Source organism: Chiloscyllium plagiosum, unplaced genomic scaffold (genome assembly GCF_037043375.1).
Source record: "Chiloscyllium plagiosum isolate Xiang-an unplaced genomic scaffold, Cpla_swu_hap1 HiC_scaffold_49, whole genome shotgun sequence".
Taxonomy (NCBI): domain Eukaryota; kingdom Metazoa; phylum Chordata; class Chondrichthyes; order Orectolobiformes; family Hemiscylliidae; genus Chiloscyllium; species Chiloscyllium plagiosum.
In genome coordinates, this window is record NW_028270187.1 from 9995759 (window position 1) to 10013636 (window position 17878).

Here is a 17878-nt window from a genome sequence, read left to right on the forward strand (position 1 = left end):
TGATTCAGAGTGGTGCACCTCTGGGGATCATTCAATTAGGGGACGTTTCTGCATATGTCACATTTCATGGAACTTAGAAAATGGGATTGAGCTCAAAGCGGGTGGAGTTACCCAGATATGAAGACAAGGCAGTGAGACTCGCTGTCTGTATATATCTGACGTAGGTTAAGCTCATAGATTCACTCATCAGTTTGCATATATCATAAATTATGTTAAGCTAATAAATTTGCAATATAACAGGGTGTACTTCCTGCATCCATTTGGATCAGATCTTAAAGAATCTACTAGGCTATTTCAGTCTAATGCCTGAATTTCGGAGCTAAAATGTTGATATTGACAAGTATGCTCCAGTTGCTTCTTCGTAATTCCCATTTCCAAGCAATCAACGGAGGATAGAGTTACTATGCGTTTCAATCAGAATTGGACTGCGGTAAGGCCGAGCAGAGTGCAAGTCTTCCTCATGTTGTCTTTGACTGTAAGCTGGTGAGTTTAAGAGAGGATCACATTGTCACATAATCTATGAAAACAACCTTGAAAAATAACAAGAAGCACAGACTCGTTTCAGAGGGACAGCTTCAACTTTTACTATTTAATTGACACACATCCAAAGTTTACATTGTACTGTAAAACGCAACACAGTTCACTTGAGATACACAAAGCCATAGCCTCACTCCGATGTATCACACACACCGTGATTTCTGAAGCCTTTAATTGCAATTTGGGTCTCGTGTCAGATTTCAGATTTTAGTTCCTGTTCAGTACCTATGCCAGCCAACACATTGGCAGCGCGATTGCTCTTCATAAGAACACAATGACAACAAGCTAAATCACATTCGCTATCATTGCATTCACAACATAGTGAAATAAAGATATTCAATGATTCTCCAAACTGCCCAATTGCTCCTAACCAAACTCTAAGAATAACAGGCACCTGACAGCAAATTTATGACTTGAACTAAAATGAACAATTTAATATTAATGCTATGCCTTTATCAGAGCCAGGTTATACAGTAAGGTAATCTAATTAATGTCTATTATTTAAACTCAGTTTTGAGTCAGAAATGTCTTCAGTGTTCCTCGAACAATAACTAACCTAGAGTTACGTTTCCAGGCCATTTCCAAAATGCAAACATCTGTTTAGTTTACTTCTATAAATGAAGCAGAAGCAAACTGCTGGTCAAAGTTCCAATTTCAATATTCAACTTCAGCTCACACCTCCAAAAATGAAGAGGAACAATAATGGTCCCAACACGACATACATATATGTTCTTATATTATACATGTATTTGTCATTAGATTTACTGATCCCCACAGGCATCAGCTAGATCCTTGCTCAACAAACACGATTTATCATTTCACGTTTGTGACAAGTCTCATTTTCTTTTGTCTTTGGTCATGAATCTGCGAATTTATGTACCTATGGACTTGAGTTGGAATTCATTTGTTCTTAAACAGTCAATAGTCTGCCAGCTTCTTGGAATCTTGTATCATGCAGCTGGTGAAGAAAAATGTCGATATTAATTGTGATGAACGAGAATAAAAGTCCCGGGTGAATCACTGAAAGACTGTATTGTTCTGTCAGTTGTCCAGCTTCTTGACTTAGTTTGAACTGCAGGAAAAAAAGAGGTCAAAGTCCTTCCCAAGCAAGCAGTGTCTAAAACCTGTTTCAGATTTAGTCCCAAATTGTTCAAAACTTGAAAACAACAACTGATCATTTCGATGTTATCAGAATTGTCAAAAGGAACTTTCAGAGAAAAGGGAAAATCCTTTGACAGAAGAAGAGAAAGGAGCAAGTATTCATTCAACCAGACTTCCTGGAACTGTTTTAAAGAGGGGTCACTAGTCTGAAAATGTTAAATCTGCATAAGAAAAGCTGGGGAAATTCACCAATGATCCTTCGACAGCACCTTACAATCACACAACCTCTTCCATCTCGGACAAGGGCAGCAGATACATGGGGGCACCACTCTCTGCAAGCTCCCCTCCGAGCCAGTCACCATCCCAACTTTGAAATAAATCGTCTGCTCCATCAGTGTTAACATGCTGAAATTCTCTCCGAAACAACTAAAAAAATCAAGATCAGTAGTCGGCCAATCAGGCCTAACGATCCTATTATGATATTGACCGAACCGTAAATTGAGAGATTGGCAAATTTACTCCCATAATTTGTAGTATTACAATACATGATTCCAAATTTTAGAAATATTGCTTTAAAGATCTTTTTAAAAAGAAATCAGTGAGAAACTTACATAATTAATAGGATTTTCACCTTTATTACCATTTAAACTGTTCAAGTTCTCGGATTTATTTCTCAGTTCCAACGCAAAGAAAATTGTGAGCCGAACCAAAACAACGGCTGCAAGGCACGGACAAAATAACTGTTCAAGGGAATAACGAATTTCAGTGAAGACAAAAAGGACACACCCTGGTAAATTGGGGGACAATTAACATGAAGTAAATTCCAAATTTACTTCGTTTTCTGATCAACCTGTTGCACATTCTGCGGTAGGACTTGAACTTGCAAAGTCTGAACCAGAAAGAGGTTTTCTCTTAGTGCACTGCAAAGTGGAGCTCTTCCGAGCATCAAAAGGCTTAACGGTATTATTGCTGGGCTAATAAAACACCCAGATTAGCTGGTCCGAAAACAAGCAACAATCCTGCCAATCAACAATGTATTTTCTGAGATGAAAATTTCACTTCCTGTAAAACATCTTAGAAAAAAAACACAGAAGAACACAAACAGTTTCTCATTAACTTTTGAAATTATACAAATACTTGGTGGATACAGAGTAAAAGACGAGATCAACAATATGATAGAGAGTATAACAATCAAAATCGAAACAAGACAGATGCTTGCTTGTTTTCTTCGGAAGTGAAATATCAAAATCCGCAGGGACAGAATTAATGTTACCATTGGTAGAGGCACATTTGGAGTACAGCTTACAATTCAGGTTGCCCTGCAACGATGCGTACTGTTAAACTGGAAAGTGTGTAGGAAAGATTTTCAACGGTTTTATCAAGATTGGAGGTTTGATTTCTAAGGAGAGGCTGGATATGCTCGAATTTTTTTTTCGATGGCGTGCAGGAGGCTGATGGGTGGCTTTATAGAGATTTGAAAAATCATGAGAGGCATAGATATGGTGATATAGAGAAATATAGATTCTGAAATCCAGAATTAAAGGGCATAGGTTTAAGGTGAGAAGGTAGTCCATATATGGAACGGGCAGCCGGAAGAAATAATAGAGGTGAGTACAATTGCGACGTTCAAAAGACATTTGGGCATGTGCAATGACAGGATGGTTTAGGGGGCATGGACTAAACACTGGCAAATGGGACTAATTCAGTTTCAAAAACCTGGTTGGCAAGCTATGAGTTGTGCCAAAGGGCTTCCTTCCTGCTGTATACCTCTGTGACTCGATTGTTTAGAAAAGGGCAGGGAATGGTATATTTCAAAGGTGCACCTCGTGCCAATTGTCATTTATACCTACCTCTCATGATGATCTTTGTTGCATTTCTAAAAGTTGAAACTGCCAACTGTCTTTTAATTCCAGTTTGATGTTAACATGTCAAATTGCCATCAGCTTGACTGTTTCGAATGTTGACGGTGAAAACTACAGTTTTCCCAGAGTAGAAATGTTACTGGGAGGTATAGGTGCTTGTGCATTCTTTCTGTATAAGTAAAGCTCTCTTACTTGCATGCCCCTTGGGAGGTAATTTTAACCTTCTACACAACAGAAACCACACCATCAGATGGACCACAGAATTCCTACAGTGTGGAAGCAGGCAATTTAGCGACCGAGTTCACACCAATCCTTCAAAGACTATCCAACCTATCCTCCATACTATCCTTGTAAGCCTGCATTTCCTATGACTATGCCATCTATCCTTCACATCTCTGGAGACTGTGAGCAATTTAGCGTGGTCAATCCATCTAACCTGCACACTTTCGGACTGTGGGAAGAAACACACTCAGACACGGTGAGAAGGTACAGACTCCACGCAGACAATCACCCAATACCGATTTCGAACGTGGATGCCAAGCATTGTGAGGCAGTAGTGCTAAACGCTGAGCCACCAAATCAATCGATCATTGTGATACTCAGAGCTATGGGGCAAACTGTGACAATATTAAATAAACAACTTTTTTTAAAAAAAAATGAAACTAATGTGAAGTTATATGGAGTGAGTCAGAATCATTGAATTTTGCAGTACAAAGGAGGTCCTTTCGTCCATTCGGACTGAACAACGGAAATTCCACCAATACACGCACTAGTCCCCCCTTTCCCGCTCTAAGCATCCACATCCTTGAATGTTATGACACTTCGAGTGCTCATCAAAGTATATTATGAAGGTTGCGAGGTTTCTCTCCTCAATGACACTCCCAGGCCGTGCATTCCAGACTCCCACCACCATCTGAATGAAGCAATCCTACAGTCTCTCTCTAACCCTCCTGCTCTTCACTTTAAAATGATGCCCCATTTGTTATTAACTCTTCAAGAAGGAGAAGTGTTGCTTCGTTTCGCCCCATCCAGGACCCTCAGAATCTTAAACATCTCTTTGAGGTCCCATCCCAACCACCATCCTAATGAATCTCCACTGCACTCCTCTTCATAAGACTTTCCATTCTAGATTTCAATTCTTGAAAATTCCACCATCTCGTATGGGCGGGATTTGAACTGGGATCCTGCAAGCATGAACCATGTTTCTGGATTAATAACCTCATGATGATACCAACCAGCCATCACCTACCAAATTGAGATGGGTAACTGTTTCTAACTGGCACAGACTAGATGGAGTGGTTGGTGTTTCTCTGTGCTCTGTCTATTTATGATCTAACTGTCATTCTGACCTTGCAGTGTGAAGTTGAAATTGTCGCAGGTCACGTTAAAAATAGTGTTTTTGATTCCATTGTTGATTGCTGCACAGTGATACTCCCGACATTGTCTCTCTGGAATGAATGGCTAACCAGCTCACCACCACCGGCAGTCACATGGTAGCTTGCATTGCCATTTATTTGCAGTACATTGTCATGGTACCAAAGTAACTGGGGCTCAGTGCCTTCCTTCACCAGTCACAGGAGAACCAGGCTCTCTCCAGAATGTATCTCAGTCCCATTAGTGCAGAAAAACAGCACAGCATCTGTGACAGGAACTGCAGAGGATACACACCTAGATCAAAAGCCGTGCAGTTCGTCCATTGATTGGGACTATCAGTTGGAACCAGTTTGATGTAATGATTTTAAAAAGAATTTAATGGGGTCAAAACTAATGAAGAATTCTAATTCGCCATACCCATCAACACCTGACAATTATCATTGACGCACAATCTAACCACAGCTCCGTGATAATCAATTGTGCTACCATCACCCAATTTTCCCACTGTCAAAATCCAAAAGATCATCGTGGAGAGAGAAAAGTATTTAACTTTATGAATATGTGAGTATAGTTATCCATTTGTTTTGATCTGATTATTGTCACATGCACTGAGATACAATAGAAAGTATTGTTTTGTGTGCTTTACAGGCACATAATATCATACAAAATGCATCAGGGTAATAGAACAGAATCCACATTACAGTATTAAAGCTGCAAAGAGAAAGATTAACGTTAAACTTTGAGCGAGATGAGAGTGGTCCTGGAAAAGCACAGCAGGTCAGGCAGCATCCGAGGAGCAGGAAAATCGATGTTTCGGGCAAAAGTGTTTCATCAGGAATGTCCAAAACATCGATTTTCCTGCTCCTCAGATGCTGCCTGACCTGCTGCGCCTTTCCAGCAAGGAATCTGGATTCTAATCTCCACGATCTGCAGTACCCACTTTCGCCTTAAAATTTCAGCTGTTCATTTAAAAGTCTGATGACAGCAGAGAAGCTGTTCTTGAGTTTGTTGGTCAATGTATTCAAACTTCTGTATTTTCTGGTGGCAGCTAGGAAAATATTAGTGTTTTATACAGAAGAAACGGTGAGTGGAAGAGTGACGAGTAAAAGACAGATGGAGATAGACAAAGGAGTGGATAACTGTCAGACTAAGAGGGTGGATAGCCTATTAATAGGGGCTGTTAGTGGCTAACAATTGGTGGTGTATCATAGCAGACTATAGTAGACATAGTAGACCTGAAATGCTGCCTCACATGTGAATTTTCCACTAATTTCTGTTTTATTATCAATCTCTATCTGTCAGTTTCTACTCTATGAATATGTGAGTGTCGTTATCAAAGTGTACATGTCAATTTAGATGATTTGAAATTGGGAGCATAATCAATCTATTCCTGTCAGTTTCTGCTTTGTGCATATGAGTGTAGTTATCAATCTTTCTCCGAAATTTACTACCACCTGCATGTGTGAGTTATTAACCAACCTGTCCCTGTCAGATTCTGCTCTGTGCATCTGAGAGTGCAGTTACTAATTTGTATATACCAGCTTCTTGTTTATAAATATGCAAATTCATTTATCATACTGTACCTGTCAGGTTTTGCTACACGAATGTGTTAGTCTAGTTGTCAACCTGTACCTGTCGTATGTGTGTGTGTGGGATTATTGTTCTCTCCCTTCCAGTTGCTGCAATGTGAATATGAGAAAGCAGATATCAATCGATGTCTGTCAGTTTCAGTTGTGTCAATACGAGAGTTTAGGACTTGATGTATATCTGTGATAGCAGTTCTTAGGTGTTGTGATTGGACCTTAAGCTCATGCATTTTGTGATTTATGACTCAATCACAGAATTGGTATGGACATTCAGCCTGTTGTGTCTGTGCTGGGACATTCTATTCTTTATCTGTTCTCCATACTAATTTCCACTAACTGTTTGGCATTCTGAACTTCATCTACTCACTGCCAGTGTCTCAGTGTAAATGCCAATTTGAGATTAATTCTGCAGTTATCGGCCTTTGGATACCTATAGTGCCACTTTTGCTCTGTGTGCAACAGTGACGAGTCACGTATATGAATACCATTCTCTTTCTACGTTCAGTTGTGTGTTTTCAGGCAGTGTGTAGGATAAACCAGTTCAATGTTCGCTAAACCTGTGTGATTGAGGGATGAATGTTGGTTCAATACTTACCTTTGCAAAGAATTTGAATTTTACTGTATTAAATATCAGGTTTAATTTTACATTGTGTGTGTGTGTATAAGTCTTTGTCAGTTGCTGCTGGGCACTGCAATAATTGAACATCTAACACTAATATCTTCTGAAGCGATTAATAATTTGGTCAGTCAATTTATGACTGTCATCTGGAAGTATTTGTTGGCCTAAATTGCATTTTTCTACCTTTTAACCATTAACTGGCTGAATGTGAGTGAGTTTTCTGTTGTGCTGCCAATCCGTAACACTGAGAAGAATGGTACTGGTCAATATCACACAGACATTGTATGTCTCTTTGTGTTTCCAGTCCTGCATGTCATGATCTGATGCACTTTATGAGGTGGGTTTAATGTCTTATCAATCAGTGTTTCATACATTAAAAAGTGTGGAAATGATTCTGCATTACTGAGGCCCTCAACCAGAATGGGAGCATGCATAAATTGTGTTTTCATCAACACCAGGCTGAGAGTGAGAATGAGAGAGACAGAGACAGACACAGATGTGGATGTACGTATGTGAATGAGCAATAAGCATCCTCTCTAGAAGCATCCTCTGCAAATAAGGCTTGACCAAGAGGTTCATTTGAAATTTACATTGTTTAATTATTGTCTTTGTACATGACAACTGTTTATCAAAAGAATAATTTTGTCCTGCTCAGTTACTCATAAATGCCCAACATTGCTTCTATATCTGCACTCAAATACACACTTCATATTTATATTTATTATAAACATGTAACACCATGATCGGTTTGTTCTAATTGATTGTAACTTTAAAAATGCCAAATCTACATACGAATTTAATGCAGCTCATAAATGTATATTTATTATAAGCATACAGTCGAATCTGATTCCAATCTTACAGATGATAATTGGTTTTGAGTAGTGGAATTTACTGTCACTGAGGTGGTAAGCACTGAGAACAGGGCAAAATAATATAGATTTATATATCGTCAGTTGTGTTTAACTCTTGGATTGAATGTATACTTCTGGAAATGGAGCTCAATGTGTGTCTGACTCAATCCACTCTGACTGTGGAAAGGACATTCTCCTCTCTGACAGTGGTAACATACCTGCTGGGTGTGAGAAGCAGTTGGTCAACCTTGGATTAGTCCATCAAATATTTGTCTGGAGAAAGACAAAAGAGAGAGCTCCTGTACATAACTAGCAGTTGAGTAGGAAGTCATCAAATGATCAATGCAATATCCAGGTTATGATTATTATAATTCTTTGTTTTTGAACAGGGCAAGGTGAACTGTGCAGATCCTGGTTCCACTCGAGCCCTGAGCTCCTTCCAGTCTTTTTCTGTTTCCCAAATTCTAAAATATTTCACTTAGATAAAATAAACTCACCAACATATGGACATCTCCACAAATGGAATGATTACACAGTTCAATGTCCAGCTCCCAATACATTAACTGTTGAAAAACAAATATTGGGCAGGATTTCACATACTTGGAGACGTTTATCCGGTGCCTGCTATATTTATCTTACACAGGATTATTACATTTGTTTCTACGTCCTTTATTTCAAAGTCTATTCGCAATAAACAGCGTGAAACAGAAGCCAAACAATGAATTCCCATCAGTGTTTAGGGGATTGCAAACCACAAGAATGTCCCACAGCAGCTTCTTCCCGCTCTGCCTCCCTCAGCAGGCCCACACACAGCCCGAGAAAGGCCTCTCTCTTCCCCCCCCCAGCCCGCTCACTCCAAGTTCCGGGACCAGTTCCTGCTCCGCTCGGCCTCTTACAAACAGCCCCCGGTTCTCCCTGAACTCACCCCGAACCAATCCCGGTCTCGGAGCCCCCTCTGTGTCCCAGGCTCCCATCCCGATGTGCTGCTGGAAGGAGCCTGCTGTTCCCTCGCTTCCCTGGGCGCTGATCTCTCCATTGCGGTCTGTTTCAAACAAACCTCTTGCACTCACTGAGTAAATGCTCCTCAATGGCAGCGCTGGGGGAGGGCCTCACGCATGCGCTCCTCTGCTCAGGAACAATCAACTTTGGGGGAGGCGATCGGACGATGAGGCATCGCGCATGCGCTGCTTTTCCCAATGATTCCCAGAAACAAATTGATCATTTCCCCAATTCCCTTTTCTCTCAATTTGACCAAAGGAACTGGGGCTGTGGGGGAAAGGGCAGAGAAGGTTTCAAGCTGGGACATTGTCCCTATATGAAGCTCCAATGGAGCTCATTCCCGGGTCATGTTAATAACTCCTCCCTCCGGCTCTCTCACAATCTGATCAGGGGGCGGGGAAGCTGGCGGCCACTCGGCCCATCCCCTGTGCTCCCCCATTCAATAACATCACGTCTGATCGAATGTTAACTGTGGTATTTAATCCTGCTGACCCCTCATCCAGAAATATTAACTCCTTGCCCAAAGTAACATACAGAGAGATGGAATAAGTGGAACATTCTTACGAAGGCAGAAAATAACTGATGGAGAGAGTCTTGAATCACAGTGTCGGTGTTTATTTCTGGGTCAGGAGGCATGTGCAAAAGTCAGACCAGGTGTGCAACAACATCTATGGGACTCGATTTAGTTTGTCGTGGATGACAGATTTTAGTGGCATGTATGCTCAGACAGAAACCTTGTGATGTATTGTATGCCACAACGAGAGACCCCAGTTGTTTTTGTTTATTCACTCCTGGAACGTGGATGTCGCTGGCTGAGCCTACCATTTATTCTCCATCCCTTTGAGAAGGCAGTGGTGAGCCACCTTCTGGAACAGCTGTTGTCCATGTGCTGCCCACAATGCCATGAACACGGAGTTCCAGGGTCTTGATCCAGTGACTGTGAAAGAAAGCAGTTTTATTTCCAAGTCAGCATGGTGAGTGCCTTAGAGGTGAACTTGTCCGATATCACGGCGATGTTCCCTGACATCAGCTGCCTTTATCGTTTCAGATGGAGGTAGTCGCGATTTCGAAGGTCCTTCTTTTACAAATTACAAAACTCGAATCTCTTTGTCAGCGGCACAGATAGACGTCTGTCTGGCCGATAGCTTGAAATCAGTGTAGTGTGTTGTCTCCCTGGTGTCAGGATCAAGGATCTCTCGGCGAGAGTGCAGGATATTCACAAAGGGGCTTACACATTGGAACTAACTACACAGGAGGGGAAAGGGATGAGATTTCGAAGGAAGAAGGAAGAGAGGCAAGAATTTAGAAAGCAGTTCCTCTCCGATAGTAATATCTAGATTACTCCCACTGCTACGAGCGACTGAGGTTAGGAATAGGATGATAGAGCAGAGGAATGCCCAACTCAGGAGCTGGTGAGGGGGAGAGGTGTTCAAGTTTTTGGATCATTGGAATCTCTTCTGGGGAAGATGTGACTTGTAGAAAAAGGATGGAATACACCTGAATTGGAAGGGGACTACTATATTGGCCGGGACATTTCCTTGAGCTTCTGGGGAGGGGTTAAACTCGTAAGGTGTGGGCTTGGGGTGAGGTAAGTGGGAACGGGGAGATAGCAATCAATCTGAGGCTGGTAGTCGGTAAGTAAACACCCAGGGCAGACAGGAACATAGAAGAGAATGAGGTTGGATTGATAATTTAAACTGCATTTATTTCAATGCAAGAGGCCTAACAGAGAAGGAGGATGAACTCAGGACATGGTTAGGAAAATGGGATTGGAATTGGGATATCATAGCAAGTACAGAGACATGGTTTGGGGATGACACAACTGGCAGCTCAATGTTCCAGGAATCAAATGTTATAGGAAGGATGGGGGGAGAGGTCAGCAAGAGAAAATGGGTAGTGACATTTTGGTAAGAGATAAGGTCACACCTATACTGAGGGAGGATATTCCTTGGGCTTATAGCCATGGAAATTATTTAGATGGAACTGAGAATTAAGAAAGGGTTTGGTCACGTTATTGGGATTGGACTGCGGACACCCTAACAGTCAGTAGGAAATTGAGAAACAAATTTGTCAGGAGATCTTAGGTCTGCAGGAATAATGGTGTGGTTATGGTGAGGGATTTTAACATTCCAAACATAGATTATAGCTACCATATTGTTAATGTTTTGGACATAAAGAAATGTTTTAAGTGTGTACAAGAAAAGTTTCTGATTCAGCATGTGAATGTATCTTCTAGATAAGGTGCAAATCTTGACCTACTCTTATGATATAATGATGTGTCAGTGGGGGAGCACTTTGGGGCCAATGATCATAATTTTATTAGTTTTAAAACTCTGATGGAAAAGGATAGACCAGATCAAAAAATTAAATTTCTAATTTAGAGGAAGGCTAATTTTGGGAGTATTGTGCAAAAACTTTCAAAAGTTGACTGAGGGCAGATGTTCACAGGCAAAATGATGGCTGAAAAATTAGAAAATGAGGATACAGAGACAAGACAGTATGTTCTGTTCGGGTGAAAGGCATGACTGGTAGGTGTAGGAAGTGCTGCATGAGAAAAGAAGTTGAGCTTTTGGTCCAAATAAGAAGGAAGCATATATTAGTTAAATACAGGAGAGGTTCAGTGAATCCTTCGAAGAGTATAAAGGCAGTAGGGATATACTTAAGAAGGAAATGAGCAGGACAAAAAAGGGACATAACAAAGCTTTGGCAAATGGTGTTAAGGAAAATTCAAATAGATTTTATTAATACATGCAGGTCAAAAGGGTAACCAGGGAAAGAAGAGGGCCCAGCAAAGATTAGCAAGGCAGCCTATGTGTGGAAGAAAAGGAAAGGTGGGAGATACTAAGCGAGTACTTACTGAGGAGAAGGAAATGGAAGATATAGAACGTGGGGAAACAGATGGTGACATCTTTAAAAATATCCATAATACAGAGGAGATGCTGCTGGATGATTTTAAACAGAAAAGGTGGATAAAGTACGAGCACCCGATCAGGTGGACCTGGAACATGATGATAAGCTAGGGAAGTGATTGTTGGGCCCTTTGCTGAGATATTCGTATCATCCATAGTCACAGGTGAAGTGCAAAAAGACTGGAGGCTGGATAATGTGGTGCCACTATTTAAGAAAGGTGGTAAGGAAAAGTCAGGGAACTATTGAACAGTGAGCATAACATCAACAGTAGGCAAACAGTTGAGGGGATTGTGAGAGACAGGATTACATCTTTCTGAAAGGCCAGGATTGATGAGGGTTAGTCAACATGGCTTTCTGCATGGGAAGTCATGTATCACTAACTCAACTGAGTTTTTTTGAATGGGTAAGGAAGAGGACTGATGAGGGCAAAGTGGTGGATGTGATCTAAATGGCCTTCAGTAAGGCGTTTGACAAAGCTCCCCATGGGAAATTGATTAGCAAGATTGGATCACATGGAATACAGGGAGAACTAGCCATTTGGATACAGAACTTGTTTGAAGGTAGAAAACAGAGAGTGGTGGGTGGAGGGATGCTTTTCAGACTGAAGGCCTGTGACAAGTGATGTGTTACAAGGATCACTGCTGAGTCCACTGCTTTTCATCATTTATATAAATGATTGTTGTTCAAAAATGACAGAACACTAGATTATATTCCAACAGGTTCATTTAGAAATACAAACTTTCAGACTGCTGCTCCTCCATCAGGAGTCTGTATTTAGAAAGCTTGTACTTCCAAATAAACCTGTTGGACTATAACCTGATGTTGTCATTTTTAACTTTGCACACCGCAGTCCAGCACCGGCACCTCCACATTATTATGAATGATTTGGATGTGAGGTTCCAGTTATTGTTAGTAAGTTTGCAGATTACACAAAATTTGTAGGTGTACTAAACAGCAAAGAAGGCTACCTCAGAATACAGCAGGATCTCGATCAGATGGGACACTGGACCCAGGAGAGGCATATTGAGTTCAATTTAAATCAATATGAGGTGCTGCAAATTGGAAAGGGAAATCAGGGCAGGACTTACACACTTAATATTAAGGTCCCGTGGAGTGTTGCTGAACAAACAGACGTGGGAATGCAGGTTCGTTGTTGCTTGAATGTGGAGTTATAGTTAGATAGGATAGCAAAGAAGGCATTTGATATGTTTTCCTTTACTGGTCAGAGCTTTGAGTATGTGACTTAGGAGAACATGTTATGGGTGTACAGAACATTGGTAATGCCACTTTTGGAATATTATGTGCAATTCTCGTCTCTCTCCTATAAAAAGAATGTTGTGAAACTTGAAACGACTATTTAAGATAGTTTTTGGTCCAAAGAATAGGCCTACAATTTGGGAGTATAGGGAGACGGGAAGGCTGCAAACAGATCCAGATTTAACAAATGAGTGCTAAAAGCGATTTAACTAACAAAGAACAAATGAAGAAAAGAGTAATGTTGTGGAAACTATTTAAAATACTGCTAAAACACTAATAAATGTGTAAAGAGAGAAATGAACATAAATAGGTTAGCAAAGAGGACCACGTGCCACTTCCAACATTAAAGAGGGGAGTTCAAAATGGGGAATGAAAATGTCTCAAAAATCGCAAGCATACTATTGTTCTCTGTTCACAAATATTCACACAACTAACACAGTAGTGGTATTGGTGAGTTTAGTGAGAGGGAAGAACTGAACCAAATCAGTATTATTTGGGAAATGATGTTGGGACAGTGGATAGGATTGAAGGTTGGGAAACACCAGGCCTTGATCATCTACGTCCCAGATATAATGGGCTGAGTAATACTGGATGCAGTGATGGTCACGTTCCAAGATTCTATAAGTTCTGTTATAAGTTACACAGATTGGGGGCTAGCTTGTGTAAGCAATCCAATGGAAAAGGGAGGTAGATATAAAATTATGAACTATAGACCAGTCAGCCTGCAGGGAAAAAATCAAAATGAAAGCTTCAATTGCGAAGCATTTGACAAAACAGTATTCAGGATCTGCTAGAATCAGCATGAACATGAAGGACCTGTTCCAGTGCACACTGTTCTGTCTTCTAAGCTTGACAAACCGACTGGCCATCTTTGAGGATGTAAACAATAGAGCTGATGAGAGTGTAACAGTTACTGAGGAGAAAAACTACAACTAACGCCCTGGACACCACAGCAAAGGCTGAAAGGAGGAGACATTCTATCCTTCCACACTTACATTTGGTGATATTTCTGGCGTGTGACTGTGTGAATGTGAATACTGTGTCAGAGAGGCTGTCGGAAAAGGGCGGACGGTAAGTCGAACGTAACTGTGTTTGTGTGTCCGCGAATATTATGATATTTCTGGGTCTCTCTTGTGAAACTCAAAAACATTTTCAATTCAACTTATTCGCCGGCTCCCCCAATAGACCCCAAAGGTAGAATTTAAGACAATGTATTTGTTGATTTCAAGATTTTAGTCTAAAAGTACCGACAATGTCAGCGCTCAGCTCAAAAAGCTCGATCTGTGCGGCAGCAAAATGCGTTTAACTCGACAGCGGAGCCCTCTATTCGAGTGAAAACTTTTCAGTCGCAAACTTCACCGTGTCAGGGTCAGGAGCGATCGAGCCTGGCTCTCTGGAGATGCGGAATTTCAGAGGAATCGGAGAGTTTAGGCCGTTAGAGAAACACAGAGAGGCAGCAGGAGCAGGGAGCTGACGGCAGGTTGTCCCTGCGCCGTCCGCTCGCTGCCTTGAAGTTGCTCAGTGCCGCCCCCAGTAACTTCATTGCTGACCGAGTTCAGACTTGTCCCAGAGAGAGATTCAGCGCAGAGTTCTCAACATGAGCGACAGTGCAGCCGCCGAAACGGCTCCTCCAGCCGCCGCTCCCACCAAAGCCAAGGTTCCCAAGAAGAAGGTGGCAGCTCCCAGGAAGAAAACACCCGGTCCCGGGTTGGGAGAGCTGATTCTGAAGGGTGTCGGGGATATCAAGGATCGCAGAGGGGCGTCTCTGTCCGCTGTAAAGAAGGCGCTGGAGAGAAGCGGGATCGATGTGGGAAAGCGAAAGGCACAGATCAAGATGAGTATCAGGAGGTGCCTGGCGAACGGCTCCCTTGTTCTGGTCAAGGGCCAGGGCGTCTCTGGCTCCTTCAAACTCCCTAAGAATCCAGTCAAGGCAAAAGCGGGAAAGAAGGCGGGAACATCAGCAGCCGCCAAGAAACCGGCCGTGAAGAAATCACCGGCCAAGAAGGCGACAGCAAAGAAATCCCAGGCCAAGAAGGCGACAGCCAAGAAATCCCCAGCCAAGAGAGCGACAACCAAGAAATCCCCAGCCAAGAAAGCGAGCGGCAAGAAGGCGGCACCGCCAAAGAAAGCGGTGAGCAAAGCAGCGCCAAAGAAACGGACTCCCGTGAAGAAGGTGAAAAAGGCCAAGAGCCCTAAAGCCCCCAAACCCCTCAGCAAACCGGCTAAAGGCAAGGCCAAGCCCAAAGCGAAAGTGACCAAGACAGCAGCAAAGAAATGAACCAGTCGGTGTAATATATAACCATCTGAACCCAAAGGCTCTTATCAGAGCCACCCACATCTCTCAGGAAAGAGCTGAGCCCGGATCAAATGTTCCGTGTCCCGGCGCCGAGCGCAGACCTACCTTAGATATTATTTGATCTGAATAACTCAAATACACACTCATGCCATGGTTCACGAAAGCGGAGACCTGTGAATGGGGAAGGTATCATATAGGGAGGGTTTATTGATCTCCATCTGGTTATTTCAATTCGCGACTTATAACTCTACCGAGTCACGAATGGGACATATTGTAGTATTTGTATTTCATTGACCCGTTCAGGAATGTTACTTTGTTCAGTTTTGATTCTGAGACCCTGCGGATGTTTTCATGGCGTGTTCCTTCCATCTGCCTGTTACAGACAGTTCAGGTAGCAATTCCACATTGTCTTCGGGCTAATTACAATCTGAGGGTAATAAAAAATAGCAGATAAAGTGAGATTATGTCCTTTTATCGGTGTACACTGCATTAGCTTTTAAGATGTTAAAATTGGCGGGGTTGTTTAGATTGATTCACGGCCGGTTGTTCAGATTGTCTGAGCTGTTTTAAACCCCCCCTTTCCTCCTGCCTGTTCCAGACAGATCAGGCAATGATACCGCCTCCTGTCCGCGCTGACAGCTAACTAGATTTTAAAGAATTACTATAAAATATTAAATTTTATCTTAGTTGCAGACGGATGGCGTTTTGCGTTTTATGGTTACTTTAATCTCAAGGTTTTTGTGGGTGAATTCAGCGGGCATTTTGAAACTGACCAATTGTCATTTCACGTTATCCAATCAGACTCCAACAACTTTTTTTCCTGCCTTTCCTGTCCCTTCCGGAGCTGTTTCTCTGTGGGTTGAGGGACAGGGCTGTATCCAATCCCAGCTCTAGGGCGGGCTCTCCGTTCCCTTAAATAGGCAGCACCGCAGCAGCCTCAGCATTGACAGCATCAGCCTGTGTGTGTGTGTGTTACAGCGAGGAGAAGAGAATGGCCAGGACCAAGCAGACAGCGCGCAAATCCACCGGAGGGAAAGCTCCCCGCAAGCAGCTGGCGACCAAAGCGGCCCGCAAGAGCGCTCCGGCCACGGGCGGAGTGAAGAAGCCTCATCGCTACAGGCCCGGCACGGTGGCTCTGCGGGAGATCCGCCGCTACCAGAAATCCACCGAGCTGCTGATCCGCAAACTGCCCTTCCAGCGCCTGGTGCGAGAGATCGCTCAGGACTTCAAGACCGACCTGCGCTTCCAGAGCTCGGCGGTGATGGCCCTGCAGGAGGCCAGCGAGGCTTACCTGGTGGGACTGTTTGAGGACACCAACCTGTGTGCCATCCACGCCAAGCGGGTCACCATCATGCCCAAAGACATCCAGCTGGCCCGCCGGATCCGCGGGGAGCGCGCCTAAACGGAGCATAGCCGGCCCTGCACATTCACCCCGAGACAGAGAGAGAAAAACACAACGGCTCTTTTCAGAGCCACAACCATCCAGAGAGAGCGGGAAGCGATCGCAGACGTTGGAAAATGGCTTTGAATAATATTAAAGTGGGGGGGCGTGACGTCAGTAATACATTCCATGGGAGTTGGTTGAAGACAGTTCGCACAAGCAGCAGTGACTAGAATATACGCTGCTGTGAATGTTATGTAATTTTCATATAGTAGTGCAGTATTAATTCCGGATTACATCCCCTTTATCCTCACTGTCTCCCTTGGTGTTCCCACTAGTTACAGCTGGTATGATCATTGCTGAGGAAGCTGGCGGGAAAACATGGCGCCAAATCATCAACCGTTTTCTTTCAAATTTGAAAATCCTGCCGAAATGTAGATCAGAGAAGGGAGCTTTACGCAAAACAATGCATTCGTATTTAGTCATTAATTTGCAATTTTTCTTTCGGGTCTAGAAGCTATTTGAAGGATTCGAGATTGTCTTCGGAGAGAACCAACACTCTCATTCAGCTCTGTGAGGATTTCATGAACGTTCTTCGGCGTGAACGCATTAAAAGCGAACGCCGCCTTTATGTATTATTTTAATACCGTGCTCCCCTATAGCAAAAGCTCCGCGTTAACAATTCCAGTCCGGCGACTGTTCTGGTTTGATCTCGGTTCGTTTCGAAAGCTTCTAATCGACAGCAGAAAGCCCCATTTACACTATTCTGCAACCCAACAGAACCCGCGCGGAGTTTTGGAAATTTAAAAAAAAAGTGTGATGTATCTACCCGTGGGTCTGGAAGAAAGGGAGCACTTGTTTTGTTTCCCAGGGTGACACTCAGGGCTCCCACCCCAACCGGGGCTTGTCGCTCCCGGAATAATCAAATATTAGAGAGTGACTTGAGCAAATAGCACCAGAAATAAAGAAAAAAAGATTCACTGGTGTTCAAAAAGCTCCCGAGAGGCAGGGAGAAGAGAGGGCACATTCTCTACCCTCAACACCTTTCCTTCCGATTTGAAAAGCCCGCCATTTCACAAGTAACGGAGTATGTTTTACATAGAAA

At 42.7% G+C, this 17878-nt stretch overlaps 2 protein-coding genes, 1 long non-coding RNA gene and 1 pseudogene across 3 annotated transcripts; 3 read left to right on the forward strand and 1 right to left on the reverse strand.

The window, feature by feature from the left end:
* Positions 1–17878, forward strand: part of LOC148135504 (uncharacterized) — a 303943-nt pseudogene that overhangs the window by 232835 nt on the left and 53230 nt on the right.
* On the reverse strand, positions 560–9035 carry LOC122544638 (uncharacterized). Its single transcript, XR_006310381.2, has 3 exons — positions 8856–9035; positions 8149–8203; positions 560–1609 (listed from the first exon to the last, which is right to left on the reverse strand). It is a non-coding gene; the product is annotated as an uncharacterized LOC122544638 (long non-coding RNA).
* Positions 14685–15624, forward strand: LOC122544509 (histone H1-like). The gene has a single exon (XM_087984555.1). It carries the CDS (start codon positions 14694–14696, stop codon positions 15372–15374), a length of 681 nt encoding a protein of 226 aa, XP_087840681.1. The 5' UTR covers positions 14685–14693; the 3' UTR covers positions 15375–15624.
* LOC148135506 (histone H3) lies at positions 16366–17322 on the forward strand. Its single transcript, XM_087984561.1, has one exon. It carries the CDS (start codon positions 16384–16386, stop codon positions 16792–16794), a length of 411 nt encoding a protein of 136 aa, XP_087840687.1. The 5' UTR covers positions 16366–16383; the 3' UTR covers positions 16795–17322.

Bases quoted from the DNA above. Each gene is read 5' to 3' on its own strand.
- LOC122544509 (XM_087984555.1), top strand. From the start codon at position 14,694: ATGAGCGACAGTGCAGCCGCCGAAACGGCTCCTCCAGCCGCCGCTCCC.
- LOC148135506 (XM_087984561.1), top strand. From the start codon at position 16,384: ATGGCCAGGACCAAGCAGACAGCGCGCAAATCCACCGGAGGGAAAGCT.